Source organism: Pan paniscus, chromosome 5 (genome assembly GCF_029289425.2).
Source record: "Pan paniscus chromosome 5, NHGRI_mPanPan1-v2.0_pri, whole genome shotgun sequence".
Classification (NCBI taxonomy): Eukaryota; Metazoa; Chordata; class Mammalia; order Primates; family Hominidae; genus Pan; species Pan paniscus.
This window is the reverse complement of record NC_073254.2, coordinates 34,656,325-34,680,771: the sequence shown is the minus strand read 5'-3', so window position 1 is coordinate 34,680,771 and position 24,447 is coordinate 34,656,325. Positions and strand designations below refer to the sequence as shown.

Sequence of the window (24,447 nt, the reverse complement as noted above, 5' to 3'; positions counted from 1 at the left end):
GCTACGAGTACCCAGAACCTCAGAATTCCTTGCACAGATTGCCATGAGCCTGTTTATAGGTCCTCCATGGACTTCTTCCAGAATCTTTTCCCCCAGGGATGGCTGAACCCACCGTGGATGCATCTCTAAGCTCAAGGGGTGGCCAAGGAGTGGCTATTTCCAGAGGGATGTGGCCTGAGTCTGGGCTTGCAGGCTTGGGTGTCTACATGTGTCCTTGTAGGTCTCTCGTGGTATATTGTGGGGCCAGAAGTAGGAAGACAAGAGGATTGGATCATGGGCTGGGGTGGCTCTCTCAGGTCTCTATATTCTAGCATAGAACTCCGAGGAGTCCAAAACTCTAAATAAAGTTGGCTTCCCAAATTTTAAAGAAGGTACATCTGTCAAGATAGGCATTTTCTATTGAACATACATATCTAACATATTTTATTTAACTACTTTTTGCTTGATTGATAAATTTTAAATATTTGGATATAGACATGTGAGTATCTATTTATACTTTCACCCTGGGCTCAGAAAAAGGGAGGAATGGAATACTGCCAGATATGCACTTCCTTCCTGCTCCTCACATCCCATCATAGGGAGGTCTGAACTCTTCCTTCACCAGTCTCAGAGGATAAGGTTCCTCTTCCAAGTTTTAAAGACCACCCCTTGATTCCAACCCCTCGTATCATTCTATATCTTGTGTCACAAATTGTTCCCTTTTTCTATTAGATTTCCTTATCTTATTAATAAGACAGGTCTCTCACACCAGTAAGAATGACTATTATTAAAAAGTCAAAAAATAACAGATGCTGGCAAGGTTGCTGAGAAAAGTAGATGGTTATACACTGTTGATGGGAGTGCACATTAGTTCAACCATTGTGGAAATCAGTATGGTGATTTCTCAAAGAGCTAAAAACAGAACTACCAGTTGACCTAGCAATCCCATTACTGGGTATATACCCAAAGGAATGGAAATTATTCTATCATAAAGACACATGCACATGCGTGTTCATTGCAGCACTATTCACAACAGCAAAGACATGGAATCAACCTAAATGCCTATCAATGGTAGACTGGATAAAGAAAATGTGGTACATATACACCAAGAAATACTATGCAGCCATAGAAAAGAATGAGTCCATGTCCTTTGCAGGGACATGGTTGGAGCTGGAGGCCATTATCCTTAGCAAACTAATGCAGGAAGAGAAAACCAAATACTGCATGGTCTCACTTAAAAGTAGGAGCTAAATGAGGAGAACACATGGATACAAAAAGGGGAACAACAGACACGGGGGCTTACCTGAGAGTGGAGGGTGGGAGGAGGGAGAGGAGCAGAAAAGATAACTATTGGGCACTAAGCTTAGTACCTGGGTGATGAAATAATCTGTACAACAAATTCCCATGGCATGAGTTTACCTATATAACAAACCTGCACTATTGAGTCAGTACCTCCTACAGGTCTCTCTTCCTTTCAGTCTTGGCTCAATATTATCTGTCTTTATATTTCTACCAGAATAATTTATCTAAAACAAAAATCTGATCAAGTCATTCTCCTTTAAAATCATTGATAGTTACAGCATAAATACGAAGTTATTTAATATAGTGTACACAGCCCTCTGTGATCTGCCCACTGTTTATCTTTTCCTTTCTGTCCCTTGTCACAACTTGTGTTAAAGTTATATTCAACTTCTGGTTCTAGGTGCTTCAGGAGCTGTGGCTTGAGGTGCAGACATGGCCAAGTCCAAGAACCACACCACACACAACCAGTCCCGAAAAGGGCACAGAAATGGCATCAAGAAACCCCGATCACAAAGATACAAATCTCTTAAGGGGGTGGACCCCAAGTTCCTGAGGAACATGCGCTTTACCGAGAAGCACAAGAAGAAGGGCCTAAAGAAGATGCAGACCGACAGTGCCAAGGCCATGAGTACATGTGCCAAGGCTATCGAGGCCCTCGTAAAGCCCAAAGAGGTTAAGCCCAAGATCCCAAAGGGTGTCAGCTGTGAGCTCGATTGACTTGCCTGCATTGCCTACCCCAAGTTTGGGAAGTGTGCTCGTGCCTGCATTGCCAAAGGTCTCAGGCTGTGCCAGCCAAAGGCCAAGGCCCAGGACCAAACCAAAGCCCAGGCTGCAGCTCCAGCTTCAGTTCCAACTTAGGCTCCCAAAGGTGCCCAGGCCCCTACAAAGGCTTCAGGGTAGAGATCTCTGTCTGCCAATATGAGGACAGAAGGACTGGGGTGACCCCCTGGGCTGCCGTCTGCATGGGGCTGGTGTCCTCCTGTGCTATTTGTACAAATAAACCTGAGGCAGGATTCGTTTTTTAAAAAGTTATATTCCAATAATGTTGCCCTCTTATGCAACCCTCCTCCTCAAAACGGACACTTACCTAGCTGCCTCACATAAATGAGCCTTTTTTCTTCTTCTTCAATTTCTTGTCTGCCTGAAATACTTTTATTAACTGCCACTCCTCCTAAATTCTGGTCCCAAATTGCCTCCTTTATGAAACCTATCCTGCTTCACCACTCCCAAAAACTCAGCTAGAGCCCCCAGTTCTGGGATCTCATTGTACCCTTTGAATGCCTGTATCACTATACTTACTACATTGTATTGCAAAAAACATATTTATGGATAATTCCTCTCTCTATTCTTAGCAACTCAAGAATTTGGAGTCTGTCGGATTTGTCTTGATACCTCAGCACAGAAGGTATTTAATACGTTGAGTAGCATCACCCCACTCTCCAGTGTATTATAACGTTTACATTCTTTGTTGTACAGAGAAGTTCTGGCTTTAGCAATAGAGGGAAGCTATTCCTCTTCACTTCTTCCTCACTGAATGACTCTAACTAGCACCAAGAAACCCAGTTCTCTAACCATGAAGATTGGACCCAGTGATTCAGTTGCATGGGCACAGCAAAATTCCCTGACCTCAAAGCAGTGTTTATATACAGACAGACTGGCTGATAATTAACAAACTGAAGGGCTGTCGGCTTTTTTGAGTTCAAGGGTATAAAGTATGTGAGGGTGATGGGTAGGCAAGAAACCAAGCAGCAGTCATTCTGCATATGAACATGGTGTGGCAGTACCTGGCACGACACCTGGGGAGGTATATTGGTATTGTTCCTGAAGCTTGGAAATCTGGTATGTTATGTGTGTCCCTCAGCAACAGATGGTATTTTGGGGGAGCTTATATTTGAAGATGATAGTTTACTAATACCTTACAATCATTAAATGCCTGAATTAGATGCATCTTATGTGCATGTAGATTTGCTCTGTGGACTTAAGATGAAATCCCTCCAGTCCTTAGTTGTATTAGTCTTCTACCACAGTTGAGATAAGAGCAAGGGTGGAAAAGGAGTAAAGGTTTCTTCTGCACTTAGCATGAAATCCAAAGTCCTTCACATGGCCAACAAAGGCTTGCAAAATCTCTCTCCCATCACCTTGTTCCACAACCTTTCCATTTCTTGCTCCTTCATCCTTAGTCAACTGTGATTCCACCACAGTGGTTTTGTTTTGTTTTGTTTTGTTTAACTCTTTGTCATTCCTCCCACTGAATTAGGGCAGGGCTTGTGACCGAGTCGACCAAAAGAATATGGTGGAGGTACCACTGTGCCAGTTCCGTGCTTTGCCATTAAAAAGACTAGTAGCTTCCATCACATCCCCATGGGAACACAGCCTCCATGCTGGAGGAAGCACAAGCAGCCATGTGGAGAGGCCACATGAAGGAGAATCAAGGCCCCTGATATCTTAAGTCACATCATGGGGGCTGATAATTAGTCAGCAATAGACACTTAGAAGGTCCTCACACCTCCCAAGTTCTTTTCTGTCTCTGGGCCCTGGAACAGGTCCTTTCTCTTCATAGAATAATTCTTCCTTTCGTGTTTGCTGTGACATGCCTGCTCATTTTCATTTTGTCACCTCTCCACAACAGTTGATCCTAAAAACAACCTATCAAAGCTGGCTTTCTATTTTAATCTCTGACTTGTCGCTTACTTTTTGACCTTGGGCAAGTTACCCAATCTCTCTGAACCTTAGTTATCCTTATCATTAAAATGGGAGTATTGATAATACCTACCTCCTAGGCCTGTGGATGGGATGAAATGAAATAATGCATGCAAAGTACTTAGTGCAAGGCCTAGCATGTAGTAGGCACTTCATAATCATAAACAGTGTGGTTGATCTCAGCCTGAGAGAGAATCATATCTGGAATCTTCTTTATGCGTATTGGGGGGGAAGAGAAGTAGGTGGTTCTGAAAACATTTGTTATCCTCGGATGACAACAGCTAAGCGTCATCTATATTGATGGTCTTCAGGCCCTCAAGTGGCTTTGAGACTGGAGATGAACATGGCTCTTCTTATTAAGAGGCCCAGGTCTGGCGTGGGGTTATAATTTTACCATTATAGCCCTGGTCATCTCCTTCTATTTGCACAGTTCTTGTCCTACACTGAACAGGAGAGCCCAGGGAAGCTAATGATCCTCATTTGTATCAGTTAGGGTCTCAACCTGCTCTGAAATGTTCTTCATTAGGCTTGTAAGCTGTATTTATTTTCATTACTGTTGTGCTTGCAGGACCGTTTGCTGCTGCCTTTTTCTGTACATTTCTCCCTGCAGAGCTCTTCTGCTGTGTGAGAAATGCATCTTATCTCTTCCTGTGCCTTTCATTCTGTTTTTTTTGTTTGTTTGTTTTTTGTTTTTTTGAGAGGTAGTCTTGCTCTGTCACCCAGGCTAGAGTACAGTGGCGCGATCTTGGCTCACTGCAAGCTCCGCCTCCTGGGTTCACACCATTCTCCTGCCTCAGCCTCCTGTGTAGCTGGGACTACAGGCGCCCACCACCACGCCCGGCTAATTTTTTGTATTTTTAGTAGAGACGGGGTTTCACCGTGTTAGCCAGGATGGTCTCGATCTCCTGACCTCGTGATCCGCCCACCTCGGCCTCCCAAAGTGCTGGGATTACAGGCGTGAGCCACCGCTCCCGGCCTCATTCTGTTTTTATAGAACACATGGCTGTCCTTATCACTTACATACATGTACTCCCTAGAGCCACATCTGGCCTTAGGATGTTTGGGCCAGAACACCTGTGAGGTCCCTTCTACCTCCAAGGGTGCCCTGCCCGCTGTCTTCCACCCATTTTAGTGCATCATCGCAGCGGTCAGCTTCCCATAATTGTTGAAGATTTCAACCTTTAAGCAGCTCTGTTCTATGGGATGAACACCCAAGCCTACCACAGTCGAGGTAGAGAGAAAATATTTGATTGGAAAAAGGTAAGTTTCCCCTTTTTAGAGCCATCAGACAACTAATAAACAGTCATGACTGTCTTCTAATTTCTCGGTGTGTGTGCAGTCTTTGGTAAAAGAGACATCAACTCAATATGCATAAAAATTAAGGGCACAGTGGCCTTGGAGCTCTGGCTTCACCGGTAGAAAAGAAGAAGTTTGGCATCTAGATGGTGTGTTTTCAGGCTAGGAAAGTTGAGATTCTCCCAGAACCTGGTTAGGAGCACTTACATTAGCATTTCGCATCTCACAGGAAGGTCTCTGTGCTCCTGCTGATCACAAATGGCCCGCTGAGAGCAGCAGCATCACAGAGAACCACTGAGCAGGAAACAGAACTCTCCTTTCAGGTGCCATTGTGAAATACCAAACACATTTGGTATTTACTACAGCCCTCGCTCCCACGTGGTCTTCTCACAGTAACAAGTGTAATTCTGCTAGTAACTGTTTTGGTAAATGAGTCATATTGTAGCAATCTTCATGAATCAAAGATAATTATATTTTTACTCAGCTAGCACTGGTTAAGAAAACTCTCTCATTCTTCAATTAGTTGTCTTTTCACTGTCGTATTTATCTAGAGGCCCTTCCGCATAATTTCAACCTAGTTCCTTGCTCCCTTTTCCCTATCAGTTAACGCCTTTTTGATTTGCATGCCTCCCCACATTATTGTGTATGTTCTTTATCATTGTTCTATATATATATATACATTCGTAGGAAACCACTGTGGTGGATTAAACAAGGCTTGCCTGGAGGGGACAGAGATAACAGTATCCATAGCTGGGAGAGTTATTTATAAACCATGACATTAGGTTTTCATTCTACGAAGAGGTTATTGTTCACATCTCATCTGCCTTCTACTAACTTAAAATCTTACTCAGAATGACCATGGGGTTGAAATTGAATTGCCATTTATTACTGTTTTTGAGTGTAGGTACCAGAAATTTTGTCAAGAGCTTTAAACGTTTAGTTCCTGACAGGTCACAATGACTCATAATTAGTGTTTATTTTCTTCATTTAACGGATGAGCAAAACTGAAGCTTAGAGGTTAAAGAATTTGCCCAAGGTCACACAGCTGTGACACAACTATTAGAACCTAGTTCTAATTCTAGCATCTCTTATGTACTGCCTACCTCATAACCTTCTTGTCTTAGTTCATTTGTGCTGCTGTAACAAAATATCTCAGACTGGGTAATTTATAATTGGTATGTTAATTTCTCACTGTTCTGGAGGCTGGGAAGTCCAAGATCATGACGCTGGTGGTCTCTGTGTCTGGTGAGGGTTGACTCTCTTCTAAGATGGTGTGTTTTTAACATCTTCACATGGCAGAAGGGCAAAAAGGGACCCATATAAAGCCTCTTTTATGAGAGCCTTAATTCCATTCATGAGTGAGGAGTCCTCATGACCTAGTTGCCTCCTAAAGGTCCCACCTCTTAATACAACTGCAATGGGGATTACATTTCCACCTGTATTTTGGAGGGACACAAACATTCCAACGATAGCACTACTCCTACTTACCCAGCATAGTACACTGGGACTTGAAAGTCATTTTTCTGCTCTTGCCCTGTTTCAAGGTGGACACAGAATCATCAGACTTCAGATCTTCATCTCTGGAGTCAGCCGTGGTCTGTTCCAGGCCATATTGCTAGGGGACAGACAGAGGCTGAGGCAGGACCAGGCCTCCCCAGCCTCCATGTCTTCATCCACACTTCTTTTCCTGAATGTGCCTGGGGACTCTGCAAAATGTGATTTCAGGTCAATTTGTCTCTGAGGCCTTTAAACTCATATCTTGTGCCCTGCTCTCTTCTCCATGGTCCTTGCCTTTCTAAAAGCCACCCATGGCAGGCCACACTGTCTGGAGATTCCAATGTGTTTGACCTGGGGTGGGACCCAGACATCAGGTGGTTCCATTGTTTAGCTCAAGCAGTGCTTCTCAAACTTCAGCAAGCACAGAAATCACCCGGGTTCTGATTCAGCAGGCCAGGTGGGGTCTGAGAGTCTGCATTTCTAACAAGCTCACAGGTGCTGTGAGGCCTGAGAGATTCAAATTCGGTTTTCTGCAGTGTGGCCCAGGCATCAGCATTTTTACTCCCCCTCACCACCCAATGATATTAATAAGTGGCCCAAGTTGGGAACCCCTCTTGTGGACTCTCCACTTCTGTGTCTCTCCATCAGAAACTGTTGTCCGATATGTTATATTTCCAGGGCAAAACATGAACCCCCAGAGTCAGGAGGATTTTTCTGGGTATCCATTCTCTTTAGATTCCTACACCCAACATTGATTCCTATCTAAGACTTGCCTTTTCACCAGACCTTGATCAATGCATGGCTCCAAAAGGCTCAACTGTTTACCTGCTAGGTGACCTTGGGCAAATCTGCCCACCATGTTGGACCTCAGTTTCCTCATTGTCAGTAAGAGAGAGTTGAAACAAATGCTAATAATTTCTCTCAGGCACTCTGGGTTATACCAGAACAGGGCACCATCCTTCTCCCAGGGAAGATTCATGATTGTTGCCACTTTGGGAAGGTGGGGGTGTGAGGCTGTTGGAGCTCATTGTGTGGTTGGGAGGACAGGTTGGAGGAGGAGGTGGTGGCTGCCGGCTGGGCCTCCCTTCCAGCTGGGGATCCTTCACCCCGTCACACAGCCAGCTTGGAAATAGACCAAGGAAAGCCTCAAAAGCCACTCCCAGGACAATCACTTGGACCTCAAGGAATATCTGCCATGGAATATTACAGCAGAAAAAGACCTGTCAGCTCCTCAGTCATTCTCCAAGGTGATATTAACATGAGGGCATCTGCAAAGAAGCCTCTTTACTCGCTTCTGCATCTGGGAGCCACCCTGGCTGCATCAATTCCTCCCCTTGAAACCAGCAAGCCGGTGGATGGATGTGACTGCATGGCTTTCCAGGGAATTCGCTGAGTATCTTTCATGTCAGTGATATCTGTGAGAAACAGGAAACTGTTTTCCCATCTCATTCACATAATAGATAAGATGAGAAATTAGCTGCTGGATGAGCAACCTGGGGGCTGTTCATTTTGTCACAATAAATAAGGCTCTGCTCATGCTGGCGCTGCCTACTAGCACATTTCCTGGTGCACGTGTGCATGCGGCACTTTCTCATTTCAGAGTCTCCCAGCCTCATCCTCACTGATGGCTCCTGTTCTGTTTTTTTCCCCTCTGACCCTGCTAAAGGTTTCCCCAACCCAGAGACCTCTGAATCTGTGGAGTTTTGTGGCCACTTAAAGCTTTGCCTCTGAGCAACCACAGGGACCCCCTTCCCCAAAACACCTTCCCCACACCTCTACCCTATGATGATCTGCAACCTCGCACCTTAGGTGCAGTTCAGGCACCAGCTCGGTGTCGGCATCACCAGGTGCCTGTTAGAAACACAGACCCTGCGGCCCTGGCTCAGACTTCCCAAATCAGAATCAACATTTTAACAAGGTTTCCAGGTTGATTCATTCCTGCACAATTAAAGTTTGAAGAGTGCAAAGCTCTGGTCTAAAAGAGCTAACATGGATTTTGTAATGCTCTGATGAGGCAGTGGAGAGCGAGCATTTTGCCTGACATTTGGGACTTCTGGTGCCACCCCACCTCCAAGCCATTGTCTCAGTACACACTGTGATCAGCCAGGTGACTGCTCTGGGCTTCCAACACACCAGGAAAATGAAGGGGCAGTGACTGAGTCTGTGGATGTGGCAAGGGACGTTGTGACTAGTGTCCGTGTCCATAAATGCCCTGATGTTTTAGGAGGGAAGGCACTCCGATCTGTTCTCACAGAGGAGGAGGAGATAGGGATTTGCTTTAAGGTTCCACTTCCCCTCGACTGACTTCTTTAATAATGTGCTTAATGCTGTAAGAAACTGACGGGGTCTAGGATGTGAAGAAAATGAGAACTTGGATTAACGTGATATTCAAGTTAAAGGTGAGGGTTTCTTGCTGCATGCAAGTATTAAAGATAAATATTGTGTCAGTTTCTGAGGGCTGCCACAACAAGGTGGCACCAACTGGCTGGTACTGTGTGGCTTAAATAACAGAAATGTATTGTCTTCTAGTTCTGGAGGCCAGAAGTCCAGGATCAAGGTGTCATCAGGGTTGGTTTTTCCTGGGGCCTCTCCACTTGGCTTTTAGATGCCATCTTCTCCCTGTGTCCTCGTATGGTCTTCTCTCTGTGTGTGTTTCTGTCCTCATCTCTTCTTCTTACAAGGACACCAGTCATACTGGATTAGGGCCCATTCTATTGACTTCATTTTAGTTTATTTATTACCTCTTTAAAGAGAAGGGTTGGTTCCTGCTGAAGACTCGGAGAAAGAATCTGATCCATGCCTCTCTCCTTGCTTCTGCAAAGACCCTATGTCCAAATAAGGTCACATTCTGAAGTATGAGGGGTCAGGACTCTAACATCTTTTTGCTGTAAGGGGGAGGGGCATAGTTTAGTCTGTAACAGACATGATTTAAGGATTTCACGTGAACTGCACCTGATGTTGCTAAGAGAGGGAACTTTTCTTTCTCCTCCCTCCTTTTGGAACTTCTGGGATCAGGAAAGGGTAGGGGTGGGGGGTGGTCAACAGCACAGCACACTGGCAGCGCAGCTGGAAGAAAAAAAGTGTAGCCAAGGCAGGGCTTTGTGGTGGTGTTGTTTAATGTTTAGAAAACTAAAAAAAGGGAAATCAATTATGGGGCCTACCTGAATTTTATTTCCTCACCAAAAACCAAATTACTCAGCAAACTTATCGCTTGCTATTGCAGGCTTTGGTATTAAAGAAAACAATCAGGCGGGCAGGATTAATCTCTGACAGCTGCCTTATCTTTAACTTGCACCTTTGTTATTTTCTGATGAGCTTCTCCTTTTTTGCTGCCACGTTGTACCATACCTCACTGGTTCCTTTCATTTTATCATCAGGCAAGAGCGGAGGACCTTTCAGTTTATTAAAAAACCTTTATTTGTGAAGAACAAAGAGGGGGGAAAAAGGCAAACAATGAGGTCAGATAATCTCCTTCCTGCCAGGAGTCACTCACCTGTTATTTAGAGTGTTATCAGTTAGGGGGGAGACTTGCATTCTGGAAAATGAGGCTCTGACAGGCTACTCGGTTACACACACACACACATACACCCCTGAGATCCTGAGATCTGACTGGCACACATCAACCTCCACGAAAGGTCCTTGACTAACAAAAGATGCAATATTTTCTTTTATTTCTAAGCTTCCAAAAAAAGGGCCTTACAAGCCTGCCCCTTTCTATCCCCGAGCCCTCCCCACTTTCTCCTTCAATGTAGCCCCGGCTTCCTGCAAAGAAGAAAGCCCAGGCCATGAGTGACCACATAACTGTCTCCTATGAGCTGGGAATAACTTAGTTGTCTGTCAGGGGAGCTCTTGTATCTTGGATGCATCTTGCTGTTGAGTTTTGTTTTGGGGATCAGTGGGCAGGCAATGGTTTTTGGTGCATGCTGATTAGGTGATTTGTTTAGTACGGCAAGGCATGCGCATGGTTATCTGTTGCAGGGCTGCACCTGCTGCTTTGACATGGCTCCTAGAATTGGAAAGAACACTGCAAACTCCCTAATCTTCCATGCCTCAGTTTCCTCTTGTCCCAGAGAGGCTTTCACAAGATGGTGTTTTAAGATTCTTGTTTTTGAGTGCTCTGGATTCTTAAACCATTGACTTTTCACTTTCAGATATAGTAATGATTAAGAATCACTACCATATTTGCAATCGGTAGCATTTCCCTGAGCAAGTCACTTAAACGTCTCTGAGGGTTGAGAAGACACACTAAGGCCTTGTGTGGATTTATGAATATATAATGTGTGTGCTGATCTATTGTTCTGCATCACAGCACATCAAAGAAGCTCGAGGTTCAGGTTAAACTTACTGCTGCCAGCCAGCCACTGTGGTTCATGCCTGTAATCCCAGTGTGTTCAGAATTGGGTTCTTGGTCTCACTCACTTCAAGAATGAAGCCACGGACCCTCGCGGTGTTAACAGTTCTTAAACACAGCATGTCCCGTTCGCAGTTTGTTTCTTCTGATGTTCAGATGTGTTCAGAGTTTCTTCCTTCTGGTTGGTTCGTGATCTACCCTGGCTTAGGAGTGAAGCTGCAAACCCTCATGTTGAATGTTGCACCTCAATAGAAGCAGTGTACATCCAAAGAGTAAGCAGCATTAAACACATTGCAAAGAAAAAGAAAACAACAACAAAACAAAAACTTCCACACCTTAAAATACAACCTGAACGTGTCGCCACTGCTGGCTTCAGCAGCCTGCTTTTATTCTTATCTGGCCCCACCCACATCCTGCTGATTGGTCCATTTTACCGAGAGCCGATTGGTCTGTTTTACAGAGAGCTGATTGGTCCGTTTTGACAGGGTGTTGATTGGTGCGTTTAAAATCCCTGAGCTAGACACAAAAGTTCTCCATGTCCCCACTAGATTAGCTAGATACAGAGTGTCCGTTGGTGTATTTACAAACCCTGAGCCAGACACAGAGTGCTGATTGGTGCATTTACAAACCTTGAGCTAGATACAGAGTGCTGACTGGTGTATTTACAATCCCCTAGCTAGACATAAAGGTTCTCCAAGTCCCCACCAGACTCTGAAGCCCAGCTGGCTTCACTCTGTGGATCCCACACCGGGCCGCAGGTGGAGCTGCCTGCCAGTCCCGCGCGCGCGGTGCGGTGGATGGGACCGGGCGCTGTAAAGCAGGAGGCGGTGATTGCAGGGGAGGCTCGGGCCACGCAGGAGCCCACGGCGGTGGAGGGGGGAGGTTCAGGCATGGCAGCCTGCATGTCCGGAGCCCTGCCCGGCGGGGAGGCAGCTAAGGCCCGGCGAGAAATCGAGCGCAGCGCAGGCGGGCCATCACTGCTGATGGACCCGGCGCACCCTCCGCAGCTGCTGGCCCGGGTGCTAAGCCCCTCACTACCCGAGCCGGCCGGCCGTTCCGAGTGCCAAGCCCACGCCCCTCCGGAAATCGCGCTGGCCCGCAAGCGCCGCGCGCAGCCCCAATTCCCGCCTGCGACTCTCCCTCCGCACCTCCCCGCAAACTGAGGGAGCCGGCTCAGGCCTCGGCCAGCCCAGAAAAGGGCTCCCACAGTGCAGCTGCGGGCTGAAGGGCTCCTCAAGCGCGGCCAGAGTGGGTGCCCAGGCTGAGGAGGTGCCAAGAGTGAGCGAGGGCTGCCAGCATGCTGTCACCTCTCACCAGCACTTTGGGAGGCCGAGGTAGGTGGATCACCTGAGGTCAGGAGTTGGAGACCAGCCTAACATGGAGAAACCCCATCTCTACTAAAAATACAAAATTAGCTGGGCGTGGTGGCGCATACCTGTAATTCCAGCTACTTAGGAGGCTGAGGCAGGAGAATCACTTGAACCCGAGAGGCAGAGATTGAGGTGAGCTAATATCACGCCATTGCACTCCAGCCTGGGCAACAAGAGCAATACTCCGTCTCAAAAACAAACAAACAAAAAACAAAACAAACTATTGCTGCCTTCCATGAGGTAGGCGAGGTGGATTAGTTTTTACTGCTGTGTAGCAGGACTACACACTTAACCACGCTTTCTGAAGGTCAGAAGCCCAGGCTGGGTCTTCTACTCATACTCTTACCAGGCTGATATCAAGGTGTCAGCTGAGGCTATGATTTCATCTGAAGCTCAGGGTCATCTTCCAAGCACATCCCAAGGCTGGGGAATGCTCTCAGCTGCCAGAAGCTGCGTGCAGTTCCTTGTCATGGGGTCTCTCTAGGGGGGTCACAACACAGCATGCATTTCCCTCCAGGCCAGTGGGGTAAGCTGTCTCTGATGCTTCACCTTTTTAAAGGTTCGCCTGATTAAGCCAGGCCCACCCAGGAGAATCTCCCTTTTGCCTGGGGTGATATCACTCATATCCACAGGTTCCCCCATGCTCAAAGAGGAGGAAATGATACAGATGCAGGCATGGACATCAGGAGGTGGGGGTCTTGGGATTCATCTGAGAAGCCCACCTACCACACAAGGTTTCCAAATTCTCTATTAACGTACCTCTAGGGTCCACGACCCCACTCGACCAGTCTTAAAACTTTTCCCATATTAGTTCAGAGGTGGGGCAGATCCATCTGGGGTTGGAAGCTCTGACTTACCTGTTTGCTCTGATTTCTCTGCTTACCCCACTGAAAAACTGGAGAATCAATGGTATGGTTTGTCTAATGACTACTTGGAAAGACCTTGAGTGTGTTATAGTCCAATGGGGGACAGTGGCAAAGCCTTTGGGAAGGGCCATTGGTTGAGTGGAAGAAGATATACAACTGGATAGAGCCAGGGTTGTTGGGGAAGCCAGTACGATGCTGCCAATCTGCTACTTTGCACTTAACTGGACTTAGTAACCGTGAACCCTACTGCCTCCTCAATTTTTTTTTGAATTTAATTTTTTGTGTAACCGATCCCAATTTAGAAGCCAAAATCAAGCCTTCCAGTTTTTGACCTTGTTTCCTGTTGTTTTGTCTCTATTTCACTCCAGATCCTAATCTTAGAGGCTCTGACCTCCCTGGTAACCTTACCCAGATTCTGAATTTCTCCCTTGTTAATATCTGATTCTATCTTTGTGTCTGGGCTGGGCCCTGGCTGTTGTACAGTTTGCTTTGGTAACTCAGTGAGAGAAGCCCAATCCCTTCCCTTAACAATGATACTTGGACACTTTCCCTCTCCTTGGCCATGCTGAGCTCTGATGTACACCCTACTTCTCCTGTCTCCTCTTCCCTGCTTCCCTCTCTCCTTTTCTTCATGACTCTGAAGAATCTTTAGGAAGTGAGTTTGAAAAAGCCTGGAAGGATGCTAGCTTCTCAGCTTAACATGCTTCTGTAAACTCTTGTGAACTTGCTCATAGCACGTGGGCTGAGATCAAGAGTTCTACCCTCTCTCTGGGGACTGAGGTCCTGGCCTTCTCAAGAGGATAGGGCTCAGGATGTAATGATAGAGTTCTTTTCCAGCCCCGAGAGAGTCGGCTCCTTTCTCCCTGTCACACACACGCGTGTGCGTGCACACACACACACACACACAGGCAACACTTCACACCCATGATGATGATTATTATTAAAACAACAACTGTGGAAAATGAGCAGTGTTGGTGGGGATGTGGAGAAATTGGATCTCATGCATTGCTGGTAAGAAGGTAAAATGGTGCAGCCACTCTGGAAAGCAGTGTCACAGTACCTCAAAAAGCTAAATATAGAATTATCATATGATCCAGCTATTCCACTGCTAGGTATTTGCTAAAGGAATTGAAATCAGAGACACAGCAGATACTTGTACTCTAATGTTTATAGCAGCATTATTCACAAGAGCCAAAAGGTAGAACCAACTTAAATTCATCTATTGATAGATGAATAGATAAACAAAATGAGGTATATACACACAATGAAATAGTATTCAGCTTTAAAAAGAAAAGACATATGCTTCAACATGGATGAAACTGGGAAACATTATGCTAAGTAAAATAAGCCAGACACAGAAGGACAAATGCGTATAATTCCGCTTATATGAGCTACCTAGAGTAGCCAAATCCACAGAAGCAGAAAATAGAATGATGATTTCCAGGACTGAAGGGAGGGAGAATAGGGAGTTATAATTAAAGGGGTTCAGAGTTTCTACTGACGATGATTAAAAAGTTCTGGAGATGGACAGTACTGTTGGTTGTACAACATTGTCAGAGTATTTAATGCCAATGAATCATATGTCAAAATGGTTAAAATGGAAAATGTGTTACATATACTTTACTACAATAAAAATACACAAACATGTTTACGTGTGTGCTTTGAAAGCTCACAATAAATGGATTATATAGTATATTACAGAGATACAGACATCTTTTATGGAAAAATGCCATGTTTTAGTTCATGATAACCTGTCAAGATGAGAAAAGTTGACGGGAGAACATCAAAGTGTGTAAAGAATTCTTTCCAGCTAGATGGCACCATATGCGGTTATATCTATTGCATGTTTAGTAATTAAATACAAAAGCAGCATTCTAAATAAAAACATCATGCTGTGTATTTTTATAATCAACTTTTCGAAAGTGGTAATAGTTTATTTTTCATGCTAAGAATTGCATATCCTGCTCTTTTATTATGGAATATGTTTAAAGGGATATAAAAGTGACATGGAAAGGAAAGATAAAATAAACTGGGGCCATTAGCTCAGAGAAGGAAAGGTTAAGGTCAGCCATTCAGTGTGGGTGAAAGGGCCCAGGGTTGGGAGGCAGATTTGGGCTTTGGTTGTGCACCAACCAGTTTTATGGTGTTTTAGCAAATCATTTAACTTTTGGGGGCCTCAGTTTTCTCTTATATGTCTGTTACACAAAATAAGAGGGGTTGTACTAGAGTCATTCATTCATTCCCTGTATATTCACTGAGCATCTGCTTTGAATGAGGGACTCTGCTAGGGCATCCGTGTCCACTGGAGAGGACAGGAGGACCTGGTCCTGGCCATGCTGAAGCTCACAGCCTGATATGTCGTCCTGCTGTTCTCCAAGGTGCCTTGCTGGTCTCTGGTTTTCTCATCTGTTTTCATCTTGTGAGCACATAGGGCTTCCTTCCTTCCGTCTGGCACTGAATTGCACTTGCCAAATAGCCCCTGTGAGTGTGTCATCACCCCACAGACTGTGAATCCCAGAGGGCTGGAGGCCATGTCTTGGACCATCTTCAGCTAACGGTATACATTACACGAAATATATGCTCACTAAATGTCTTCCTGGCTTATGTTTCTAATTGTGAAAGTAATACAGTGATCAATTGGAAAACAGTGGATAGCAGAAAAGCATCAGGCCTAGATGGAGGCTATTGCTGTAGTCCAGGAGAAATGATGGGGCCTGAACTAGGGCGGTGAGCGAGGAGAAGACGGAAGCTGGGGGGAACGACACTTGGCAGGTGGAATTGGCCGGACCTGGAACCTTAAGAGCCGCCAGATGGGGACTCGGCAGGCGAAGCTGCTGGCCACACCCACAGGGCTGGGGTGAGCGGAGCATCTTGGCCAGTGGGTGGGGCCCACTGTGAGGGAGTAAGAGGCAGGTGGCAGGTGGAAGCACTGGCACCTGGTGGGCGTCAGGAGATGCAGGGCTGTGGAGGGTGGGGTGAAACACAGGAAGTGAGGGGACAGGCCATGTGCGTCACCCTGGGCCCAAGTTAGCTCCTGGAGGACCGGCAGCAGATGGGAGGGCTGCTAGGGTGGAGCAGGGTCAAATTCTCTCATGGGGCTGGCAGAGTGAGTCAAGGACCAGGCTCGGGAGAAAAGTGTAACAGGTAGATCATTAAGGCAGGGATCCGGAAAGGAGGCATCATATTAGACCTGGGTACAGGGTGGGGACTTGGTAAGAGAGAAAAAGCAGAGTCAAGAATAAAACAGGGTTTGATGTTTATTCAGTTCTTCCCTGAGTCAGTAACTATCAACCATGTACCTAGTATGTGCCACACATGCTGCTGGACCAGAGGGAGGTGCGGAAGGGAAGAGGTGATAAGACAGGAAGATCCCTAGCTCTGTAGAGCCTGCATCCTAGCGAGAGGGACCAGGTAGATGGAGTGAGAGAGAGAGAGAGAGAGAGAGTGAGTGTGTGTGTGTGTGTATGTGTATAGGAAGGGAATACTGAAGGTCTGAGATATGAAGTTATTAAAGATTTTACAACAAATTATTTTTACTAAGGACAGGAGAAACTTCCAGAGTCTGGGTTTTGACAAATTAGAGTTGTGAACAAGTGGGGTTAGATGTGAGTACCAGAAGCTGGCAGGCCATCACAGTGAGTGACTGAAAGACAAGTGTGTGTGTGTTTGTGTGTATGTGTGTGCACATGTGCTCCTGCAGAGGTTAGGATTGGAAAGAGAAGGGAAAGGCTGGATAGTGGGAGAGAGAAAGTCACCAGTACCCAGCTCAATAAACAACACACCCCCAGCCCCTTCTTGCTCCCTCTGGCCACAGCCCCTCCTCCGAGTCACCACTGCCCTTGCTTTCGACAAGCCTGGGTTAGTTTGGCCTGTTTGCGGACTTAAAAATAAATGGAATCGCTGGATGCTATTTTAAAGTTGTTTCCAAAGCTATTTTGAAACTTTTTCCAAAATGACACATTAACTTAGAAAGACGGAAACAAAGAGATAAATGAAGACATGCTGTTGAAAGCCATGATGGTTCATCTATAAAAATGGCTGCTGATAATCAGTTGTTCCAAAGTGTCTTTAAATTAAGGGAGAAACCTATCACATGGCACCTAGCTCTGGAGGTACGTCTATCTTTAGAAAGCTCATCCCAGGCTGGACATGGTGGCTCACTTCTGTAATCCCAACACTTTCGGAGACCGAGGCGGGCAGATCATGAGGTCAGGAGGTCGAGACCAGCCTGACCAACATGGTGAAACCCCGTCTCTACTAAAAATACAAAAATTAGCTGGGCGTGGTGGCACACGCCTGTAATCCCAGCTACTTGGGAGGCTGAGGCAGGAGAATTGCTTGAACCTGGGAGGCGGAGGTTGCAGTGAGCTGAGATTGCGCCACTGCACTCCAGCCTGGGTGACAGAGCGAGACTCCATCTCAAAAAAAAAAAAAAAAAAAAAAAAAGCTTATCCGATATCCTGCTATTGAAAACCTGATCGTTCTGCTACCAGGAGAAGTAGAATGTGTTAGAAGGGGATCTCTGAACACTGGCTAGCTAGGCTGGTCCCCTTGGCTATTAATGTCCTACCAAATTTCACACTTTGTCTTTTGCAAAGCAAAATATAAGAACATAATCAATGGAAGGAAGCCAATCAATTTTTCTTTCTTCTGTATCTTATTTAATTTTCACAACAATATTTCGAGATAGACATTATTATTATAATTTACCACATGGGAAACTGAGGCTCAGAGAGGTTAAATAATTGTCCCGATGTCACGTAGCTGAAAAACGCTCACTATTAATTTTTCCTGCTCTAAAATCCAGTCTCTCCATCATGCCACCTTGCCTCTAGCTATACTAGGATATCTCAGTATTACTTTTTTCCTTTCCCTTTATCAATTATGATTATTAAAATATAAAAATAACAATATATATTTGATTTGTTCATTCAGCAAATGAATGAGGCACCTCATGTTATTGAGGCTGTCTTATACTCCCCAAGCAATGTCTCAGGAATTGGGGAAACAGTGGTAAACAAATATAGATATGGTTTCTGCTCTTGTGGAATTTGGAGTTCAGTGTGGGAGACATCCAAAAAACTGCACAAAACAAATGTAAAGTAGAAACTATGAAAAGTGCAAAGAAGGCTAGAGATATAGGTGTTAGGAGAAGCTATACTGGAGAGGAAGGAGGGATTTGACCACACTAGGGATTTCAGAGAAAACTTCTTGAGAGACACATGCTCCTGAGTTGAGTTCTCAAGGATGAGGAGGAGATAAGAGGGTGAAATGGAAGAAGATATGCGAGGAGCATGTGCAAAGGCCCTGGGGTAGGAGGGACCATTGTGAGCATGAAGAAATGAAGGGGGAACAGTATGGCTAGAGTACACACAGCAAGGCAGGACCTATTGGAAAATGCAGGAGAGATATCAACAGGGGCTAGACCAGGGCTTTGTGAGCCTGGAAAAGGGTTTGAAGCCACCTCACAATGAGTTTTTACTGAGTGGCAAGGAAAAAATGGACACAAATTTTCAGCTCCCTTTACTATCTCTTGTATTCTAGAGAATGCATTGCAGCTAAGTGTGAAGTCCCTTGGAATTAACATTATTTGTTTCCTTTTGGGAAATATGTTCATCCCACAGTGCTATCCAGAACCAAATTAAAAATAAACATCTAAACCAAATTAGGCTGCCTAGAAACACTGACAAATATGAGCCAAATTGAAACCAAGTTTAGATTCTGAGTTCAAGTCAGGTTAACATCACTGTGAGTCTACTGATAATTTACCGTATTTAATTTTTTAAAGCTTGCTGTGTCCATTAATTAAGAAGGCTTACGTTACTTGCATTGCACAGTGAGAAAGAGACAGTATTATCATCCCCAGTGGATCCAGAACAGTTAAGAGCTTGGCCTCTTGAACGTGGGCCACAATAATTCAGCCCACATCATTTCAGGCAGGTTCCTTTCTACTGGTTTCACGCTGTATTTTTGTTTTAGATGCACGGAGCAAGCAGCAACCCCACAATTACATGCACGCTACATGAGCAGTTCTCAGCCGGTAGGTGGCAGATCCCTAGGAAGACTTAAAATTACTTCAAGGGAATCTAAGACCCCATAGGTATACCACGCATTGTGCATAGACTGAATACAAATAAGGTCATCCCTTCTCCCAATTTATAAACTGTATATAGATGCTTTTGTGATTATGTAAATTTATATTTCTTTGTCATATTTAGGCTTAATCAGCAGAGAGTAAATGTATAACTACTCCGTTGGAGGTGGATCTGGCCAGTTGACATTTAAGAAGGGAGCCTCATACTTAGAAAGCATGTGGAGCCTTTGCCTGATTAAGCAATCGGCATATTCAGATTTGACAAATATTTAGTGAGTGTGGGGGTGACTTATCCTCACATGAATTCTAGGATGCTGGTGTGAAGCATCAGGAAACTGATTTTGGACAGAGCCATGATGCTGAGGGGTGGTAGATGCAAAAGAATCATTTATAAACATCCGGTAAGGGAAATGCTTGTGAAACCCAGTCACTGCTGAGATACCTCTGGAAGAAGTGTCATGGAAGCACCCACATCTGTGATCAAAGGTGCCTGCCCCTGTGTATGAATGCATGTGCACGTGTAAGCAGGGCTGGCTGTGAGTGGAAGTGGGCAACCTCACAAGTGCACCTGGGATAAATCAAAATAAACTTCTGGACTCATTTTCTGCCAAACACCTCGGATATCCCAGTGGGGGCAGCTTAGTATCTATGTGAAGTCGTCTTCCTCCCGAGGAGGGGGATGGGTAGTTTGTGGTGGTAGTCAGTCCTCCAGCTCAAACCTGAAAGGTATTTTTAATTACCAGCCATCAAGCCAGGCGTGGTGGTGTGTCCGGAATTGGTGGATTCTTGGTCTCGCTGACTTCAAGAATGAAGCCGCGGACCTTCGCCGTGAGTGTTACGGTTATTAAAGATGGTGTGTCTGGAGATAATCCTTCAGCTGTTCACATGTGCCCGGAGTTTCCTCTTTCTGGTGGGTTCGTGGTCTCGCTGACTTCAGGAGTGAAGCTGCAGACCTTCACGGTGAGTGTTACAGCTCTTAAAGGCGGCGCGTGTGGAGTTGTTAGTTCCTTCCGGTGGGTTCGTGGTCTTGCTGGCCTCAGGAGTAAAGCTGCAGACCTTCGCAGTCAGTGTTACAGTTCATAAAGGTGGCGTGTCCGGAGTTGTTCATCCCTCCCTGTGGGTTTGTGGTCTCGCTGGTTTCAGGAGTGAAGATGCAGACCTTTGCAGTGTGAGTGTGACAGCTCATAAAGGTGGCGTGGACCCAAATAGTTAGCAGCAAGAAGATTTACTGCGCAGACCAAAAGAACAACCCTTCCACAGCGTGGAAGAGGAACTTAGCAGGTGGCCGCAGCTAGCTCAGGCAGCCTGTTTTTATTCCCTTATCTGGACCCACCCACATCCTGCTGATTGGTCCATTTTACAGAGAGCTGATTGGTCTGTTTTGACAGAGTGCAGATTGGTGAGTTTACAAAGCCTTAGCTAGACACAAAAGTTCTCCAAGTCCCCCCCAACCCCCCGCTGATTAGCTAGACACAGAGTGCTGATTGGTGCGTTTACAATCCTTTAGCCAGACAGAAAAGTTCTCCAAGTTCCCACCGGTCCCAGAAGCCCAGCTGGCTTCACCTCTCAGTGGCTTATGCCTGTAATCCCAGTACTTTGGGAGGCTGAAGTTGGAGGATCGCTTGAGGCCAGGAGTTTGAGATAAGCCTGGGCAACATAGTGAGACCCTATCTCAACTAAAAAAATTTTTTTAAATAGCCAATGTGGTCATGCACACCCGTAGGCCCAGCTCTTCAGGAGGCTGAGATGGGAGGATCACATGAGCCCAGGAATTTGAGGCTGCAGTGAGCTGTGATCATTCCACTGCACTCCAGTCTGGGTGACAGAGCCAAACCCTGTCTCTAAGAATAAAAAAAAGAAAGCAATCATCTTGTATTATGCTGTTCTTGCTTTGCAATAAAGACATACCTGAGACTGGATAATTTATAAAGAAAAGAGGTTGAATTGGCTCACAGTTCTGCAGGCTGTACAAGCATGGTACTGGCATCTGCATGGCTTCTGGGAAGGCCTCAGAGAGCTTTTACCCATGACAGAAGGCAGAGCGGGTACAGGTGTCTTACATGGTGGGAGCAGCTGCCAGAGAGAGCATGGTGGGGGAGGTGTCATGCCCTTTTAAACAACCAGACTCTAAAGAACTTACCATCACAAGGACAGCACCAAACCATGAGGGATTTGCTCCAATGACCCAAACACCTCCCACCAGGCTCAACCTCCAGTGCTGGGGATTACAATTCAACATGAGATTTGGTGGGGACATATATGCACACTATTTTACCTCTAATCAGGTATACTTTGTATAAACCATTGCACTTTTTAAGAAGACTGATTTTTTTTCACCTTCCTTTCTTGGCAAAGTAGGACCCAGGTATTTTATTTTCATTTTAAAAGGGCAAATGAAGATCTCAGAGCCCTGAGGACACTGCCATCTGCTAGTGGTCATCCTTATACTACGGTGACCCCATGGGTAACTTCATAGGAGCGGGGGAGGATGAGGGAAGGTAGCTAACATCTAAGTGTTCTCCACACTCCTGCCTTTTTCTGTGCTTGTTCTCCTGCAATTCTCACATCACAATAAAGGTGGTATTATTTTCCTATTATACAGTTGAGGAGACTGAGGCTCAGAGAAGCTACATAGCTTGCTTGAGGTCATACAGCCAAGAGAAGAGCAGAGGTTCTGAACACAGGTTCTCCTGATTCTGGTCTGGGCTGTTTCCTGAAAACCTTGCTCCCTCCTGGCACATTCAAGCAGTGGGAAATTGACTTCCACAGGAAACCCACAGCACATGGAGGCTTTGCTTTGCCAGAAGGGCAGGTGCTAGGTCCTGGAGTGAGTGGAAGCTAGACAACAATTACTGTTGGGGTGAGCTGGAATTGTCTACAAAGCCCCACTATAAATGTGATAGCTCAGGCACAAAAACACATTGGATATCCTTATCTCAAATGTCCCTCCCCATAAAGCCCTCCTGCCCCACCAACCAGAGTCTGGCATTAAAACTCTGGCTGGGACACTATCAACAAAATTAATTCCAATTCACATTAATTTTAATGTGTGTGTACACATGTCACCCAGTCTTTTTTCCTCTTGGGTGATTTTCAAAACTCTGCCATAAAAACAAACAAAAACAAGGACAAGCCCAAGCAGGTTGAGAATCACCAGGGTACTGATGAAATTAGGTTTTCCTATTGGCAATCTTAATGCCTCCTGCCTCAGGATAGATTTATTTCCCCTTCTCCTTTTTTCATTTGTTTGCTGTCCATGGGAATGATGAATATGTTATCTTCTTGGGTACCTGAAGACTATTATGCCACTTCTCCCACCTTTTCTTCCCTAAATACAATCATCCACTTAATTTTTCCTCCACAGTCATTTTCACCACCCTAATCAATGTCAAGAAAGCTCTGTTGATTCAGGTAAATCTGTTGTCAAATGATAGTCTTTGGATGTTTGGCTGCCATGCTTGAACTGGTACTTTTCCATTTTTACTTCTCATTGCCTTTTTTCATTCCTTTTATTTATTTATTTATTTATTTATTTATTTATTTATTTTTGAGACAGAGTCTTGCTCTGTCACCCAAGCTGGAGTGCAGTGGCACCATCTTGGGCCACTGCAACCTCCGCCTCCCAGGTTCAATCAATTCTCCTGCCTCAGCCTCCCGAGTAGCTGAGACTACATGTGCACACCACTAAGCCCGGCTAATTTTTGTATTTTTAGTAGAGACAGGGTTTCACCATGTTGGCCAGGCTGGTCTCAAAGTCGTGAACTCAGGTGATCCACCCACCTTGGCCTCCCAAAGTGCTGGGATTACAGGCGTTAGCCACCGTACCCAGCCCCAAAAAACTATTTTTAAATGGACATATGAAAATTGTATATATTTACCGCATATAACATGATATTTTGAAATATGCATACATTGTGGAATGGCTATATTGAGCTAATTCCATATACATTACCTCACATACTTTTTTTGTGTGTTGAGAATGTTTAAAATCTATACTTTTAAGAAAGACTGCATTTTAAATAAGAATCCTGAGAATTTATACAGTAAGTGGTTATTGGACCACACCTTTAAATTAATATGTTTGTTTCCTACTTCTTAGCGCTAAGTATTTTATAATTTCAAAAGCAGAATAAATAATACTGATAATTTAAAAAGTCTACTCTTTCAGCAATTTTCAAGAATACAATACATTGTTGTTAACTATAGTCACCATGTTGTACAATAGATCTCTTGAACTTATTCCTCCTGTATAATTGAAACTTTGTACTCTGACCATCATCTCTCCCTCCCACTTCCCTCCAGCTCCTGGCAACCACCATTCTAATTTCCACTTCTATGAGTTCAACTCTTTTAGATTCTACACATAAGTCAGATCATGCAGTATTTGTCTATCTGTGCTTGGCTTATTTTACTTAATATAATGCCCTCCAGGTTCATTGTCACAAATGACATAATTTCCCTTTTCATTTTGTTTTACTTTTAATTTAATTTAATTTTTTGAGATGGAGTCTTGCTCTGTCACCCAGGCTGGAGTGCAGTGGCACAATCTCAGCTCACTGCAATCTCCACCTCCCGGGTTCAAGCTATTCTCCTCCCTCAGCCTCCCGTGTAGCTGGGATTACAGGCGCCCGCCACCATGCCTGGCTAATTTTTTTTTTTTTTTTGAGACAAGTCTGACTCTGTCGTCCAGGCTGGAGTTCAGTGGTGTAATCTTGGCCCACTGTAACCTCCACCTCCCAGGTTCAAGCAATTCTCCTGCCTCAGCCTCCCGAGTAGGTGGGACTACAGGCGCCTGCCACGACACCCGTCTAATTTTTTGTATTTTTAGTAGAGATGGGGTTTCACCATGTTAGCCAGAATGGTCTTGATCTCCTGACCTCATGATCCACCCGCCTCGGCCTCCCAAAGTGCTGGGATTACAGGCGTGAGCCACCGCACCTGGCCCTATTTTTTGTATTTTTAGTAGAGATGGGGTTTTGCCATGTTGGCCAG

The 24,447-nt window shown here is 45.1% G+C and overlaps 1 protein-coding gene across 1 annotated transcript; it reads left to right on the top strand.

The window, feature by feature from the left end:
* The first annotated feature begins 1,695 nt into the window (after positions 1-1,695).
* On the top strand, positions 1,696-2,020 carry LOC134730576 (large ribosomal subunit protein eL29-like). Its single transcript, XM_063605162.1, has one exon. It carries the CDS (start codon positions 1,714-1,716, stop codon positions 1,996-1,998), a length of 285 nt encoding a protein of 94 aa, XP_063461232.1. The 5' UTR covers positions 1,696-1,713; the 3' UTR covers positions 1,999-2,020.
* Positions 2,021-24,447: the final 22,427 nt, after the last annotated feature.

Excerpts from the sequence above, each read along its gene's own strand:
- LOC134730576 (XM_063605162.1), top strand. The coding sequence starts at position 1,714 with ATGGCCAAGTCCAAGAACCACACCACACACAACCAGTCCCGAAAAGGG.